The sequence below is a fragment of the Rosa chinensis genome, chromosome 5 (genome assembly GCF_002994745.2).
Source record: "Rosa chinensis cultivar Old Blush chromosome 5, RchiOBHm-V2, whole genome shotgun sequence".
Taxonomy (NCBI): Eukaryota; Viridiplantae; Streptophyta; class Magnoliopsida; order Rosales; family Rosaceae; genus Rosa; species Rosa chinensis.
This window is the reverse complement of record NC_037092.1, coordinates 42,939,792-42,958,178: the sequence shown is the minus strand read 5'-3', so window position 1 is coordinate 42,958,178 and position 18,387 is coordinate 42,939,792. Positions and strand designations below refer to the sequence as shown.

General features: G+C 37.6%; 1 protein-coding gene across 1 annotated transcript; it reads left to right on the top strand.

Annotated features, from left to right (window-relative positions):
• Positions 1–4,017: 4,017 nt before the first annotated feature.
• LOC112166719 lies at positions 4,018–8,631 on the top strand. The gene is made up of 2 exons (XM_040506733.1): positions 4,018–7,841; positions 8,185–8,631. The coding sequence occupies exon 1, from the start codon at positions 4,184–4,186 to the stop codon at positions 4,925–4,927; it is 744 nt and encodes a 247-aa protein (XP_040362667.1). The 5' UTR covers positions 4,018–4,183; the 3' UTR covers positions 4,928–7,841; positions 8,185–8,631.
• The last annotated feature ends 9,756 nt before the right edge of the window (positions 8,632–18,387 follow it).

Here is an 18,387-nt window from a genome sequence, read left to right as displayed (position 1 = left end):
GAATAACTTGGGAAAACATTAAGTTTTACTTATACATTCGAAAGTACTTATTTTTCGTCCACTCACTCTAACGGTTTTTTTTAAATGTTTTCCACTGGGCCCTTCGGTTTTAAATGCCCAGTTTGCAGGCCAGTTTAGCTTGAGGTCAAGCGTACTTGGGGTTGAGGCATAGCTGTCATAGCTTCCGCATTATAAAAGTATTGGTCGTTTATCTTGTATTCTACCTTCTTGTACGCCTAAGAAATAGATTGCTCTGATAACTCTTGAGATTAATATTTTTAAGTTCAGAATTGTTTGTGAAATGGGAGATGTTGTGATATAGGGAGCATGGTGGGTCCAGGAGAATAAGGATGGATGATTTAGAAGTGTAAATGTTTTTCTACAGGTTTTGGGTTGTCCATTTTTAGGGGAAGTTCTGTCAAATTTTTGGTAGAATTTTTTCTAATGTGGGCCCCGCAGGGCCTCTTTGGATTTCAGGGTGAAATCCGGGGCGGGTCCTGTCACATATGTCAACCAAGGATTCAGCAAAGACCACATAAAGCCAAATTTCGTATCCTTTTCCTTAGCTATATTTCTACCCAACTAATTGGCAACCATTTAAGCAATTACAAACACAAATGAAAATAGCTAATCAATTAATTAGGTAGCTAAACTCACTTATAGTCGCTGTTCTCAATGAACTCGATGATGATTTCCTTTTCGAGATGGATCTGAACTATCTTTATGATGAGAGGCACATGAAAGGATAAAGCATATAGGTATTCTCAATCAAGACATGCAAAGTAGAATACATGATGCACTACATGTTAGCATACAGGTATTTCAATTCATTACAGGGGAGTTCGTATCATCCAATTTTCACATTTTCCTTTCATTCCCAACTTCCTTACATTTACCTTAATTCCATCAAAAAGTTGGAAAAATAAAAACTTAAAAAGTCATACTACAGCAAACTGCATACTTCTGAAACTGAGAGAACAATGAATCCGAAAAAGAAAAAAAGAAAAAAACCCAAAACCAAACATAGAAACTATCAAATTAAAACTAAAAAAAGGGGAAATGAGCACTGACCTTAAGCACATCAACAACTCTATACATTCCAATCCTGAAGAGGCGCTTGGTGATGTCATCATCCTCAAACATGAGCTCAATGACTTCTCTAAAACCCCCACCCTTTTTCCCTCTCAAATTCAACCTCACATCGAACACATTGCTCTCGGAGCTCGACATACTCTTGGGTCTCACTTGGGCTGGGGCCCGGAAGCTCTCGGATCTAATCTGGGCAACGCCGGAATGAATGACGACGACTGTGGGAGGCGGAGGAGAAGATGGGGCGGGACCCAGTTGTTGGATCGGGCTGGAATCGATTGGGGAGATGTGACACGGCGACAAGATCCAACAGGGGTCATTCCGGACTTGGTGCTTTGGGGGGGAGCTGGGGACAGAGGTGGAGGTGGGTTTGGAGAAAGTGTCCGACTTTTGGATAGGTTTGGGGAGTTTAGGGTTTGAGAAAGATTTGGGGCTTGACAGAATGGAGGCGGAGTGGGTAGTGTAAAAATTAGGGTGGGAAATTCAAGATTTTGCCAAAAAACAAAGAGCGGGCACTGTAAAAATTAAATAGATATTGAAAATGTTATATATCATTTAAGGCGTGCATCAAATGTGCACTGTACAAAACTAAAACATTACTTTTACGGCGTGCAATAAAAGTGCGATGTAAATGTGTTGTAATATTTACGGCATGCATCAAATGTGTGCCGTAAAAAACTAAATACACATCACTTTTACGGCGTGCAATAAAAGTGCACCGTAAATGTGTTGCAATATTTACGGCATGCATCAAATGTGCGCCGTAAAAAACTAAATACACATTATTTTTAAGGCATGCATTAAATGTGCGCTGTAAAAAAATAAATACATATTACATTTACGGCACACGTCAAATGTGCGCCATAAAAACATATCTTTTATGGCGTGCATCAGTGTGAGCCATAAATTGCGCGTGGTAAAAAACAACTTTTCTTGTAGTTGTGTGTGTGTGTGTGTGAAATATATATCTTGATGGTGTAGCATTGTGAGAAGTATAATAATTGTAATTTTATTCAGGTTATTGTTTGAGCATTTACTCTTTTCGGGGATGTAATATATCATGCAATTGTTTTTTGTGTGTGTGTGTGTGAAATATATATCTTGATGGTGTGGCATTGTGAGAAGGATAATAATTATAATTTTATTCAGGTTATTGTTTGAGCATTTACTCTTTTCGGGGATGTAACATATCATGCAATTGTTGATTTATATTGTTTTGAAAGAGTACCTTGAGTTGAGTGTAACATTTTGAGTCATGTAGGACTTTTAAAATGTTTTCGGTCTGAGGACCTATTGTCACAGTGATGATTGAGTTGAGTGTAACATTTCGAGTCATGTGAGACTTTTTAAATGTTTCCGGTCTACGGATCTAGTGTCATAGTAGTGACAGAGGCAAATATATCGGGATACCAAGCCTTTGGTCGGGTGATTGGTTACTATTCAGTTAGAGCTCTAGTCCGTCTGCCATTGTATGTCATAGGGGTAACACATGAGTTACTTGCGACTCATGAGTATACATTTTTAAAAGAGAGTTTCAAGTGATTTCTTTCTTTTATTATCCATGAGGGACTTGAGTTGCTTTAATTTATTCTTAGAGTTGAGAAATAGTTAAGCATGTGTTGTTTGAGTAATTTTGTTTAGTTTACTCATACGACCTTAAAAAGCTTACCGAGTTTGTTGTTGCAACCCAGTGCACTATTCCATGGTGTAGGGGTTATTTCTGCAGGTCAGAACAACTGGGGTTGAGACTATGGTGCGTAGTTGCAGCAGTGTTGGGTTCATAACCTGTTTTGTTATCGTATTGCTGTTTGTAGTATGCTCTTAGTGAGCGTTTACATTTTACTTTGATGCTTTCGAGTTTATGTAAACACTTGGTGATGTAATATTTGACTTTAGTGATTGAGTCTGTACTGACATTTGTAGACTCAGTTTATTTTGTTGCTTAGTTTTAATGAAAAAATTTCTATGCATTTGGGCGTTTTGTTGAGTTATCGCGTTTCGGATTTAATTTTTTTTAATTCAAAATTCAGGGCGTGACAAGTTGGGCTAAAGAAACACTGAGAAATGGGAACACAATTGTTTACAACTTCAATGAAAATATTTTTGGACATGTGTCCAAAACTTTTGTGAGTAAATACGATATTAATAATTTGTTACCATGAAGGAGTATCGGGCAGCTGCATATGCATCTATATAGGTAACCTACTGGCTTTAGTTGGAATTTAAGTATATACATGTCCTAAAAGTTATGGTTTAATGTTGCAATTTTTGATTTGTAGTTACCTAGCCTTTATGGCGTGTTGAAAAAAAATCGAAGATGGTGGACATGGCAGGATTTAGGACGCTACAGATATTGGTTCCATTAGGTGTGACAATCCAACTAAGCGCTCCAGTGCAATAGCCGATAGGCTGAAACGAGCAAAGCGTGGCCAGATTATTTTGTAGCCATATAAATTTGGGTATGTAATATTCATATATTATATACATGCATTCTTTAATTGGCATGTTGCTGAATATTGTAATGTGAATTTTATTTGTTTTTTGTTTTGAAGATGTCATTGGATGCTGATTGTAATAAATCAAGAAGAAGACATTGTCTACTACGTAAATCCATAAAAGATGAGATTCATTATTAGCCGCGCGATCTGTAAATCTTCCGTGAAAATCCAAACTTAGAGACTGTGGTAACAGGTACATGTCCCGCGTCAGTCCTTTGAGATTGAGATTGTAAGTCTGCCCTGATGCGGAGGGTGTATGATAACATTCCTCTCTTCAAATTTTTTATAACCATTAAAAAAAAAATTCCCAACGTCGCTCTCCCGTGAGACGGTGACGATTATGTCGCCCGCTTATCTCACCGTCCCAAACGCCTCTCTCTTATCCAAAACTTTGCCTAAAAATAATCCCAAAACTTTCGAGGCCACGTCACTCCTCTCTTTCTACACCAAGTTAATCATTTTTAGCGTTCTCTCTCCCTTCTCTCACTCCCCACCTCTCACTTTCAAACCCCCCACCACAGAGAGGAGCTCTGTCTCTCTCTCTCTCTCCTCTCACATGACATCGCAATTCCCCTGACCCGACCCGCACCCGTCACATGGACATTCCCAACCCGACTCGCCTCCACCGCCCCAACAAATCCTCTCCCTCCGAACGCTTCCTTGGCGCGTACCCCCACGCTCCTCCAAGCACCAACGCTAACTCCTCCCCCGACGTCGGCGACGAGCTCACCGAGGACGATATCTTGTGGACCAACGACTTCGCCGCCGAATCCAGTCACCACCACCACAACAGCAGCAACAACAACCACTCCACCCCTCCCTCCTCCGCATCCTCAACCCCTCGCCGCCACCACAAGGGCTTCTCCCAGCCGGAAAGCTTCGGAATCCTCGCCGCTCTCCCCGAACGAGAATCCTCCTCTCCGAATGCGCGGAGCAACTCGCACTTCTACCACAAGGCCTCGGCGTCGTCGTCCTCCTCGTCCTCGCCGTCGTACGCGCAGATGATTCCGACGATTCCGAAGCCGCCGCCGCTGCAGGATCATCACCGGTCGTTCTCCTCGTCGCTCAAGTACCAGTCGGCGCCGGTGAACATACCGGTTTTGGCCAGTGCGATGAGGAAGCAACACGAATTGGAAGCCGTCGTCGACGAGGAAGACGACAACGACGACGACGACGACGACGGCGAGATGCTGCCGCCGCACGAGATTGTGGCCAGAAGCTCCGCCCACTCGCCGATGCTGGCGTGCTCGGTTCTGGAAGGCGTGGGGAGGACCTTGAAGGGAAGAGATCTCCGACGGGTTCGCAATGCGGTGTGGCGACGAACAGGTTTTCTTGATTGATTCAGAACGACTCTTTTCAACTTTTCCTCTTTTTTTTTTTTATCGGGAAAAGAATTTAGAGTTTGTTTCATTGAAGAGTAGAGTCAATATTTTAAGTGTTTGATTATCCCCAGTGCCATTAGGGAAATTTAGTATATATTGGGGAAAAGATAGTGATCTTGAGTTAGGATTTTTCGGTTTTCGCGTAGTTCTTGTTTTCCCTCCATTAGTTAGCTATTGTGTATTTCTGTTTGTTAGTCCGTTAATCAAACATTAATGAATGCAATAAGAGTAATTGTGGTTTGCCAAATTAATTGTTTTCAATCATGAACTGAAAATCTTTGCTTGACACAAGTTTCTCATTCCCAACACCATTCAGTGCGGATAATCAAATGGTAGTATGTATTGTTTAAAGAAATAAGTATTGATGATGTTGGCCGACCACCGTGGTTTGTCAACAATGAACTACTTTACTTGTTTCTTTCTAAAGATTTAGAATTTTTTAAATGCTATTTATTTCCTAGTGGGATATTGTGCTTTTTATGTAAAACTTCATTGCTCTAAGTTAATGTGATGTAGCCTAGGAAATACTTTTTGGATGTAGGCAGCTTTTTGCTTTATGGAATTAAGTTGGTACTTGTTAACAGAAACTTCTGCCAATTAAAATTCATACTTCAACCAGAATCTTTCTAATTGCAGATTGAATATTGGCTGGTTCCATATTGGAGTAGATGAAGTGTTGCATCGAGTTAAGTTGTTTGGTTGTTCTTTACTTGACTTATAACTCATCTCAGTACTAAACTTGTCCCAGTCTTTTTGTTCTTTTTTGGGTCCTAGAACTCATCCAAGTTAGACAACACAAGCTTATCGGTGATTCCAGTTCCTTTTGTTCTTAAAATTATCAATTCTGGGGAAAGGGGCTAAGATCATCATAATTACTGTCTTATCACATTCTATTGCTTTAAGGAACCTATTCAAAAATCAGTTCCAATATTTGTTGGGTTCACCACTGCAATTCATGATTGAGGTTACTGGTTAGTTTTATAGGTGTTGGGTTCGAATTCGGATTGGTGCTACAACTTTGTTTTATTACTAACCTTGTATGTCAGATGGACTACTTGACAGCTGTATCTAGTAATAAGAAAAAAGGAAAAAGGAAAAGAAAAATCCAAAACGGAATGTGTGAGAAATAACAATTGTTAATTTGCATTACAATTCAATCTTATATACTAGTAATTTGCACTGATATCAAGATTTAGGTCAAATGGATGAGAAATTGTTTTTTATTTTATTCATTTATATCTATTCAGTTATTTATTTTTAACAAAAGAAATTGGTTTTGAATATTGCAATGTTGAAGTACTTTTGTCATTATGTCCATTATCTTGAAGCATATTGAAGATTTTGCATGAACTTTGTGTCATTATGCTCCTTCTCCCAGAAAGGATTCTTGAAGATGGCTTATCCAAGAAATCAAGTAAAAAGTTTCTGGATCCACATTGTGCTTGTTTTAAATATTTTCTAGTTTATCTTCATGAAAACGGTCGCTTGGGTAACCAAAGAATTTGTAGCATTTCCGGTTTTGAGACATAATCTTTCATATTCTCTTCTTATTTTGTATGTAACAGCACATTGTTCTATCCACTTCAGTTTATTGGCTTTCATTGATGGATCATAGCAGGAGTTCTTTAAGATTATACAGAGTTGGTAGTGGTAAAAGATTTGGAATGAATGCGGTTTTGGTCTGATTTATGGCAATCCGCCAGAGTTGGCTTAAGGAATACTCCTCTCTTCTATTATTTTTGAATTTGGTTGGTGTTGTGGAGAGAGGCTGATTTTCCTCTGTCTTCAGGGTGTCTTGCTCTTGAATATGCTTCTTAGAGTTTCTTAGATTTTGTAGATTCTTTCTCTCCGTACTAAACTGCATACCACCTCCTGTAAATAGTTATTTTCTTATAAAGTCCTTGTTTTTTCTAATAAAACATAACAGTTCTTTGATCCATAAACAAGCAGAATGCAGTGACAACTCATTATGTTTATCAAACATATTTGAGATATTTTAGATGGCAAGGTACAGTAACTATAATGGTTTTGCGCTATAACTATATAAGTTATTATTAACTGTGTTAAAAAGGTGTGAGTAATACTTCTATTTAAATTTAGTTGAAATGCATTGAGGGTATGTAACATAATATGAAGAACCCAGAAAAAAGGGCCCGAGTGAACGCCACATTTTTTTTTTATCATTATATTTCAATTACTCTCAAGTTGTGGTACATTTCTCATAGGAAATACTGTTAGTTGGCTATAGAACAAATATTCAGAGTATTACTCTGCTTCCTATTTTAATTTTGCTTTGAGATGTTGTAATGGCATTTGAGATCTCGGGATATCTTGGCAGCTGTAAACCATGTAATATGAGGTATTGTGGTGAGTGGGCTTGGATTTGGAACCTTTAAGCATCAATGTCAATTTAGAGACAAACCTGCAAGGGCTGAAGCAAGTTGATAGACCTGTTGCATTTCACTTTCTCAGCTTGGACTTTTGGGGGTATAGTGGAACACAGGAGATCCTAAAATTCCTGAGTAGTACTGGTCTAAACTGAGTGTTTGGATTGATATAGATGGAGATATTGTATTGTACCTTGGACATCCTTAGTAGAGGGGATCATTTCAAATTCCATCAAAGAGCTGTTAACTCCCATAAGAAAATAATTGAGAAAAGAAAAAGTGTAGTGTATCTTCTGCACTGCAGTTGCACATATTCTAGGATAAGATTGGTGCAAATAAAGGACAAATTTGGGGTCTAGATTGTGTGTTCGTTTTTCTTTTGTCCTGTTTAGGCATGCTTGGTGCAGATTCTGAAATAACACTAACTAATGATGGATTCCAGCTCAGCTGCCAAATTTCACGATTCATGTGGAGGAAAAGTTGTGGTGGGTATCTTCATCTATCATTTCTGCTGAATAATATCTGTAAGACTGTATGTAATATATCATATATGTATGCTCCTTTTCTACATTTTGTCTTATTGTAACTTGAGAAACGTGTCACTATACATTCTCATGCATAACTTTCATATGGTGTTATTATTTTGGAGATGAAAGATTCTGGACCATTGTAGGACTCATTTTGAAGTAGTACGCTGAGGGGGATATATTAGAATTAGTTGCAGTAATCTATATCAGTTACACTCATTCTTTAATGTCAATCAGTTGAACTTTATAATAGAATTGATAGAGTTTCTAACTATTACTGTGACTGCTGAATTGAATGTAGGTGTTTCTCCTTTTGGTTAAGTCTGAAGGTAATAGTTAAATCAAAGTCATTTGGAGTATATGATTAGTTGAGGTAAGTGCAACACTCTGGGAGCATTCATCAAGTGCATGCACTTTAGCAGTTGTTCTGAAGTACTTCAGAGTACATGACTTGTTGACAGTACTAAATTTTTCTGTGTGGTGATGAAGTCTATCTATGTGTAAAACCATCAGATGCAGGGAAAATTGTACCTAAAGTTTTGAGCGTTCTTCAGTTGCTGTCTCTCGATTTGCAGGACTTTGATTTTGTTGCTCGTGCAGTTTTGTACTTTTTTTTTTTTTTTTCTTCTGGGCATGTGATCATTGTCCCAACTGTCTCTCTACATGTCATGTGTGTGTACTCTGATCTTGAGTTGGTTGTAGTTTCTTTTTAGTATAAAATGTGAGCGTCAGCGCCTGCCATGATTCATTAAAGCCTGGTTGTCGTGCTTTTTCCTCGTGATTTTTGGTTGTACAAATTTTGTTGTTTTTTTATTGTTTTTGGTATATTATCCTTGTTCAGGTAGATTTGATGTATTAATTCTGTATGGAGCTCAGTTTTATTAAGGCTAACAAATCGGGATTTAGCCTATAGATAATCATTTTGAAATGCCGTAGTGTTGATATGTTTATGCTTTTGTTTTCTAACTGGTCGTATATACACTTTCTGTATGACGAGCATTCTAATTGAAGCTTGAATCACTCATGCTAATCAAATGGTGCACTCATATATATAATGTATCCCCGGGCAAACCAGTGTAAATGTCGACAAAGGTACTTACACTTACCGAAGTTGTTTCCAACGGAATCGTTAGTTTCATTGTTTCAACGCCTCCAATTGTACGACACACCACATATGGAGGCGAATATTAGATTGAGCATGAGCAGATTGAGCTGTAAGGAGAGAGTTTAGGATGCAAATGCAACACATAGTTCTTCAGGTGCAGACTTCACTACGTCGGTACCGAACTTCACTTCATAGTAGGTGGTGACTTTGATGGCGTTAATTAATGGTCGAAGCAAGTATTAGGTAGCAAGTCGCTGCAGTTTCGTTACGGAATCTCTAAGTTCATAGCTAATACTTTTAGTATTGCTATCTAGGATTGAATTTAGTAGCCCGGCAAGTCTAACGAGCTGATTATACATAAACAATGACAGTTTTGTGTATATTAATGGCATACGCATATGGGTCTATCATCCCGAAACATGAAGCAAACACATGAGATCTTGATGTGTAGACGAGGACATTCAACCTCCACCGTTAAAGTGGTCTGACCACAACCTGACAATGGAAATCGCATTAATTCTTTCCAGCCTAAGTTAGTTGTGCCTCTTACTGCTGCTAACCCTGTCGTGATTTCATTTATTATCCTTTGCGGTGGTGCAGCTCATATCATTCCAGGTGTTAACGTTTTCAGCTTCAACTTCATGTGCATGAACTTGAATTCTATAGATTGATCTGATCTTGAAGAATGCCATTTTTTCATCCTCTTCAAAATGTGTTCTTCGACGTACCTATCAGTTGGTGCAGCATCATTCCTGGGATTATTTTGTATGTTTGATGGTCGATGGTGTAATGGAATGTTACGTAATATGTCTCCCCATCTTTAATTTGTTTGCGATAATCGGCTCATCATTGTTCAAGGTTTAGGTTTAATTTGCAAGTTTAAGTTGACCGTCTAAAACTTGAAAGCTACAAGCATTCAAAAGTAATTATATCAGTTGCAATTGACCCCATAGTTCGTTTACGCTTAGAGCTGGACCTGACATGACGCTAGTGAGTTAGCCATTTCAGGTCCAGTGTCTCGTCGGACTTAATTTTTTTTTCTGGGTTATTTAAAAAAAGGGTGCGGCTATTGTCACCCTACCATTTTCTTTGTTCACCCTACATGCTCATTACACCCAACATATTAATTTTGATTATTAAATTTACTTATCTAACCTATTTCTGTTTCCAGAAATATCCTTATATGACATATCTAAATAAATTAATTAATTAACGAAAATCTCTCATTTAATTTATACCAATAAAAAAAAAAATATATATATATATATATATATATTAAAGTTTCCTAATGAAATCATAATCTGATTTACTTCCATTTTTTTTTTCTTTCAGTTTCAATGTTGGTCTATTTCAATCCATGTCAAAAGATTAACAAGTTAACAACTATGAGCAATGAAGAAGAGATTGATTTTTTTTTTTGTGTTTTTTAAATTTATATTTTCAGTGTTCACAAAGGGTATTGCAAAAATTTTGATGAAATTAACACTAATAATTTTGTGAACTGAATAACGAATTAATGCTGAGGAGGCAACAAAAAGACAAAAAAAATCGTAATAAATTTTAATTTGGGTGGAGAAGTTGAAGATTGATGTTATCCAATGAGAAATTAAGTAGTCTTTATATGTAATTAATTAGTTGTGTATTTCGTTTTCCCTACAGATTTGTATTTTAGAAAATTAGTGTACTTATTAGTCATTTTGTAGTTGGGTAATATAGTTTTTCAATAATTCAAATGTCTGTAGGGTGAACTAAGAAAATTGTAGGGTGGCAATAGATGCACCCTTAAAAAAATTATTAAGTAAATAAAATGTATGTTTTTTTTTTTTTTGAATGAGAGAAAAATTTATTGCAAAGAATGCTAGACATCAGTGTCTTTGGCTAGAATATCCAGAATACATGCTGGTGGGTTGCCAGTCCAGATAGCATTACAATTATCATCAAAAGCTAAACTAGCTAGTCTATGAGCAACTCTGTTGCATGATCTGGGAACAAAACATATCCTAGTATCTAGCCTGGCATTCAACATGGCTTGAATATCTTCAATTATAGCTGCATAAGGTAAGAGATCCTATCTTGGATTTTGAATGTCCATTGTGGCTTCAAGGCAATCAGTCTCGATCACAGCAGCTTTACCCGGATATTTAGAGAGGAACATGAGCCCCTCTCTGATTGCTAGCAGTTCAACATGTTTGGCGTGTTGAACAAACTGAACTGGACTTGTGAAGGCTGCTATGAAGTTGCCTTGAGTGTCTCTTAGTACACCTCCTAGACCACCTTTAATTTGTTGTGGTACAAAGCTTCCGTCAACATTAATCTTCCAGTGGCCTTCATCATCAGGTGCCCAAGTTTGGTTTCTTTTGGACGCTGGAGTCACTGACTTAGGGTGCCATGCTTTGCAAAATTCATCATGCCACGATAGTGCAGCAAGCATTATCTCAGTAGAAGATTGAGATGTTCCCTGCCAAAACATGTTGTTTCTATTCTTCCAGATGGCCCAGAGTCCCATGAGGAGCCTATCGAAAGTTCCTTGTTGCAAAGTTAAGGCTCTATCCAACATCCAGACCTTGAAGTCCATGTTATGGTCAATGGATTGTCGCAAGTTGAAGGGAGGTGCCGGCAGATTTGCTTGTGCAGTAGGGCATCTACAGAAGATATGTGTGCTATCTTCGTACCTTGTAGGACAGAGCATGCAATTTGTGTCACCCGTATAACCCTTGCGAACCAAGGAAGCTTTGGTTGGCAACAAATCATTGCATGCCCTCCATGCATTGATTTGAACCTTGCCTGGAACTTTTGCCCTCCAGATTTGCATCCATAGAGGCTTGAAAGAATCACCATTTGAGGGAGAGGCAAGAGTTGGACTAAGTACCTGGTCACGAGCAATCCAATACGCTGTTTTGACACTATAAAATCCCTTCTTCTCTGGCTTCCAATAGATGAGATCATGAACTGCTCTTTGACTCAAAGGAATGCATAGTATATTCTCAGCAATGTCATTTGGAAAAAGTGAGTGTACCCTATCATGTTTCCAAGTTTTGGTTCCTTCATCAATTAGGTTAGAAACTGATTCAAACCTAGAAGTTGGTGGTCGCTGAATAAGGTACTGAGGACAATTTGGTATCCATTTGTCCTTCCGCAAGTTCACGGATTTACCGTCACCAATATACCATTGAACTCTTGCACGTAGTACAGGTCTTCCTTGTAAAATACTCCTCCATGAGAACGAGGGAGCTTCACCCAAATCAGCCTCCCAGAATGAAGTGTTAGGGTAGTATCTAGCTTTGTACAGTTGCGCAATAAGAGATGTTGGTTTTGAAATTAACCTCCATCCTTGCTTCGCGAGCATAGCTAAGTTGTATGCGTAGATATTCTTAAATCCCATTCCACCTTCATTTTTAGTCAGACAGTTTCTCCCAGCTTCTCCAATGAATTCGCTTTTTATCATTCGTATCCCCCCAGAAGAATGAGGCACACAGTTGATGTATGTCATCACAAAGGCCTTTAGGCAAGAGATAGCAATTCATGGCATATAAAGGCATTGTTTGCGCAACCGCCTTGATAAGGGTTTCTTTCCTAGCAATGCTAAGTATCTTTGCTTTCCAATTAATGAGTTTCTTGGACAATTTCTCCTTGATGTATTCAAAATTGGCAGTCTTTGATTTCCCTACTTGAAGAGGAAGCCCCAGATATCTATCATGTTCCTGGACACATTTCACATTTAAAATAGAGGCCAATTCCTGTTGCTTGCTTGTTGGAACATTCCTGCTAAACAAAACACTACTTTTTTGGAAATTTACCTGTTGGCCAGAAGCTCGCTCATAAGCATTAAGCAATCTTCTAAATTGTGTGCATTCGTCTGCCTCTGCTGCTCCAAAAAGGAAGGAGTCATCAGCAAATAGCAAATGGTGGAGTGTGGGAGCTTGTGGACACATTTTGAACCCATAGATCAAATTGGACTCTATAGCCTTAGAGATCAGCGCTGAAAGCCCCTCAGCACAGAGTATAAAGAGGTAAGGTGATAGTGGATCTCATTGTCTAATTCCCCAGGATGGAACTATAATGGGCGATGGTTCTCCCTGTATGAGCAGAGAATAATGCACCGAGGTGACCAAATTCATAATAACTTGAATCCATGTAGGGAGAAAACCTAACTTTGTAAGCACGGCCTGAAGAAAATTCCATTCAAGTCTGTCATAGGCTTTACTAATGTCCAACTTCAAAGAGAAGAAACCCTCTTCCTGATGACGAAGCTTATACATAAAGTGTGCTACCTCTGTTGCCACAAGAGTGTTATCTGATATTAGTCTTCCAGGAACATAAGCACTTTGAAGAGGAGAAATGATGTCTGGCAAGCAGGCTTTTAATCTGTTTGCTGGCACTTTAGAACTGATCCTGCAAATAACATTACATAGTGCAATTGGTCGAAAGTGCAAAGCCACTTTCGGGTCCTTTATCTTGGGAATCAGACATAAGTGTGTATAATTAGACTCCTCCCACATCTCTCCAGTTGTAAGAAGATTGCGAACAGCAGTACACACATCAAGACTTCACATTCCAGTATTGCTAATAAAAAAAAGGGAGTCATGACATCCGGTCCCGGACTTTTAGATGGATGCATTTGGAACACTGCTTTTTTAATCTCATCATCAGTGTATGGTCTATTGAGCTGCTCATTCATATCAGTTGTGAGCTTTGTTGGGGTGGCCTCAATGACTTCCTGAATTGCTAAACTCTCCATTCCTTCTGTAGAGAATACTTGAGTGAAGTATTGCATGAGCAATCCATGGATATCAATAGGTTCAGTTTGCCAGACATTACGTTCATCAACTAACCCCTTGATAGTGTTTCGACTCCTTCTGTTGCTGTCTTTTCTATGAAAATATGCTGAGTTTCGGTCCCCATCTTTGAGCCAAAAGTGCCCTAGACCGTTGTCTCCAATACTTTTCTTGCATTGCAAGAAGACTGCTTTGTCGAACATGGAGATTCCTTTGTTCTTCATATTGATCCGGAGAGTATGGCTGCTTCATCAAGTCAAAGAGTTTCTCCTGGATGACTCTTAACTCAACTTTTTGTTTGTCAAATTCTGTTTGATGCCATTTCAAAAGTTTGTTGTCTGCTTGCCTGATTTTGTAGCCCAATTGCCGAAGTGCATTGCCTATGGTTGGCATCGTCCACTCCCTTTGAATGATGGTATCACAGTCCGGATTTCCAACCCACATCTCCTCAAAGCGGAACCACCTAGCACAACGTCTTTGGAAAGTGCCTTCTGGTTTCACTTCTATAAGGAGTGGACAATGGTCAGACTCGCTAGGGTTCAAAGTGATTACCTTGCTAAAAGGAAATCGAGCTCTCCATTATGTGGGCTGGAAACCTCGATCCAGTCGTTCTTTGGTGAATTTGTTACTCCATGTGTATCGACAACCAGTGAACCCCATATCAATGAGTCCAGCTTGTGCCATAGTGTGTCTGAAGCGGGTCACCGCTGCCGCGGCTCTAGGCGGTCCACCGATTTGTCTGCATGAGTTATAACTTCATTGAAATCACCTGCCATAAGCGATGGAAGTGAGCAATCTTCAGATGCCAGTTGTCTGATCAAGGTCCAAGTCTGCTCTCGTTGGGATCGACCTGAAAAACCATATATCCCCGTAAATCTCCATAGATCCTCACCCGGTTTTCCTATCACTGCATCCACGTGATGAGCCGAATGTGATCTGAATTCTACATGTATATCACTGTGCCACACCAACGCTACACCCTGTGATTCATCTTGGGATTCAAAACAGAGATTGTCATGAAAACTCAGTCGACAGGTGAGAGAGTTAATGGTTTCTTTTTTGGCTAGGGTTTCAGAGAGGAATATTAAGGTTGGTTTCTTGGCTTGCACGAGATCTATAAGAGCTCTTTGGGTTTCATAATTAACTATTCCCCGACAGTTCCATACAAGGATGTTGCCGTGAAGCATGATGAAAGAATTAGGCCGCACTGTGCGATGGTTGTGGTACCGCACCTACAGAGCGTCGGCGGCACTTAGGGTTTTTTCTACCTATAGACTAGCTTTCTTCATACATGCTTTGCATGCGTAAAATGTATGTTTTCTTACTAAACAATAAGATTGGTTTTAGTTGGCAAGTTGCAATCCTTTCTTTTATGTTACCCCTAGCCTAGGTTTGAATCCCCCTTTCAGTTGTGTATTTATTTTTCTTTTCAATATCTTTTTTGTAAATTTTTTTTTTCTTTTCTATAAAAAATGTAGACCCATTTTTTTTATTTTTCACCTCAAGCTTCAAAATCTCAAGTTCGGCCTTACACTTTATTAATGTATCGTTTTGTCATGATAAACTTATTCAATACCGTGGTAGACTGGCTCTATTTGTACGTAGAGATTAATTCATCCTGATTTTGAGTTAGGTTACGAATATACGTAGGAAGCTGATTAATTTACTACTGTAAGAAGCCGAGATACCGTCATGATATATCATATGGATATGTTTTCCTCGTCTCCAAGCGTCGTAGCATCGTTTACAGACAAATCTCTATCCTTAATTCATGGCATTTTTTCGGCTTTTAATATACAACACAATGGAGAGACAGGAGAGTCCTAGAGAGTAAGAAATATCCTGATCACCTCTATCACGTGAACTAGCTAACAGCACATCCATATAAGATATTTGCAGAGATCGAGCTGTAGAATCCACCACATGGGTGGGTACCTCTTAACGTACTCTGTTATACAGATGTATTGTAAGAGATATAACATTGAAGCCAAGAGATCGAGTTATTGAGGTGGATCACAGAGGATGTGTTCTAGTTGAGAGTACGTACGTTCGTTGAAAAATCGTGGTGTCAATTAATATTGAATGTCTGGACTTACTGAAGGAAACCCATCTTCAACAACCATTTCATATTTTCTTCAATGGTGGTCAGATTTTCAACAAACATTTCCTATTTTCTTCGATGGTGGTCACAGACAGTACTGCCCTGCTTAATTGCATATTTCTCGTGGTGGTGCCCAACCCGGTCATCAATAAAAGTACAAGCTAGCTTCTACCTAGACAGATATACTACCAAGTAGTCTCCATATTGATGGATATATACATTCTGCTCGTGGTTGTTAAAAATCTTTTCCCTCTATGATTGGCGATTAGCTAGACAGGAGTATGCATGCTATGGGGTTGTCTAGATTACCTTCATGTATGGCATATCCTTATATTTATTTTTTTATTTTTTTTATTTTTAATAAATTAATGTAGTGGAAACCTACTGAACTGGTTAACAGTTTATCCACTTAAATGTTGACATATGTCATTTTTAAAAATAAAATTTACCATATTAACAACATATTGTATCTTGATACGTAATATTGTTCAGAAACATGTAACAAATATTGTCAAAATACTAAATTACACCTAGTACAACTAAAATTACGACTTATAACCACACTTATTGTGGTTATTATAATTGAGTGGTCAAAGATGTAAATATCATAGTTGGACAACTTTTATCAAATGGAGAACATTAATTATCAAATGGAGAACCTCTTTACAATACTGAGTACTTACATATATTTTGGTGTAATATTAATTTTACCATGTTCACAACACAAATGTTGTCAGAATTGTAAAATGGTTGATAATCTTGTAAATGATGTAGTTTTCGAAGTAATTACTACAAATAGAACAAAAGTTAGCACTTTTACATCAATTGTTGGGGGTTGTGTTAAAATGTGTAGTCATTGACTCATTGTAGTAATCATTTCATTAATGATAAAAACATAAAGATTTACCACTATGACAACAAATTTGTTATCACACTTGTTAAATTGTCCATAAACTAGTACATTAGTTTAGGTGGAGTAATTATTACAAATAGAACAAAAATTACCACTTTTACATCAATTGACGTGGATTGTGGTAAAATGCATGGTCATTGAAGTAATCATTTTATTAATGGTAAAAACATAAAGATTTACCACTCTGACAATAAATTTGTTGTCACACTTGTTAAATTGTCCATAAACTAGTATATAGGTTGTAGGTGGAGCAATTACTATAATTAGAACAAAAAGTATAATTTTTATATCAATTGTTGTAGTTTGTAGTAAATTACGTCGAATGAAAGTATTTACAACTTCAACTATGGAAATTACACAATATATTACTTTAATTACGTAAGGGATAACTTAATTACACCAATGAGGACATACATGATTTTAGTCAAAATATATTATATGATAACACATTGTGGTAACATTTGTGATTTAGTTTCAAAAAATAGTAATAACAAGTTATATGTGAAGTAGTTACTACATCTATAACAAAGATTATCCATTTTTACATTAATGGTTGTGGTTGTCGTAAAATGCATGTAAAAAGAGTTATATTTGGTTAAGGAAACTACTTATGATATAATTAATTAGTAATAAAGACTATTTAACTAATACTAATTACGTGAGCCTAGGTAAGAAGGTTTTGTTTTTAATATGGAAAAATTGTAATTGTTAATTGATAATCAAGTATTAACCAAATATTAATTGGCTAATGATAAAATTAATTAGTAATAAGGACTATTTAACTAATAGTAATTCGGTGAGCCTAGGTTAGAAGGTTTTTTTTTTTTGAAAGGAAAAAACGTAATTGTGAATTGTTGATAAATATAGATATGTGTGTGTGTGTGTTTTAGGAAAACTCAAATTGGGAGAGAATTGAGTTGTGCTTTCATTGATAATAGGGGTCTCTTTATATAGAGGATTACAAGTAGAGAATATAAGTCTTACAGGGAAACTAAATCGTACAATAATTAAGATATCTCCTATAAGTCAAAGGTTAGAAGTAGAGGTGGCAAACGGGCCACAAAGCACGAGCACGGCATGGGCCCGGCACGCTTAAAGGCGGCCCGGCACGGCCCAAGCCCATTAGTGGCCCGGCACGACCCGAGCACGTTAGAATAACGGGTCGGGCTGGGCCTAAGAATATTGGCCCATTGGCCCGGCCCGGCCCGAGCCCGTAATGGGCCCGGCACAGCCCGAGCACGACATATTGTGGGCCGACCCGTTACAAACACAAATTTTCATTTTTAAAAAAAAAAATTAAAAAACTATAATGATGAGATTTGAATATGAGACATTTTTATTTAAAATCTTATGACTACTTTCTTTTATATTGTCAAAATAATGAAACAAAACATCATATCCTTGTTTTGACATAAGTATTTTTTCTAATATTTATTAATAAAGACTAATCTCATAATAATACAACTATAGAATGAAGGAAAGAATAATAGATACTAAATCTTCATTATATTAATAAAGATTAATCTCATAATAATATACTAAAAACAATATATTTTGAGTTTTTTTTTCTTCTTTCTTTCTTATAGTGAAATATAAAAAATTATTAGAAA

Excerpts from the sequence above, each read along its gene's own strand:
- LOC112166719 (XM_040506733.1), top strand. The coding sequence starts at position 4,184 with ATGGACATTCCCAACCCGACTCGCCTCCACCGCCCCAACAAATCCTCT.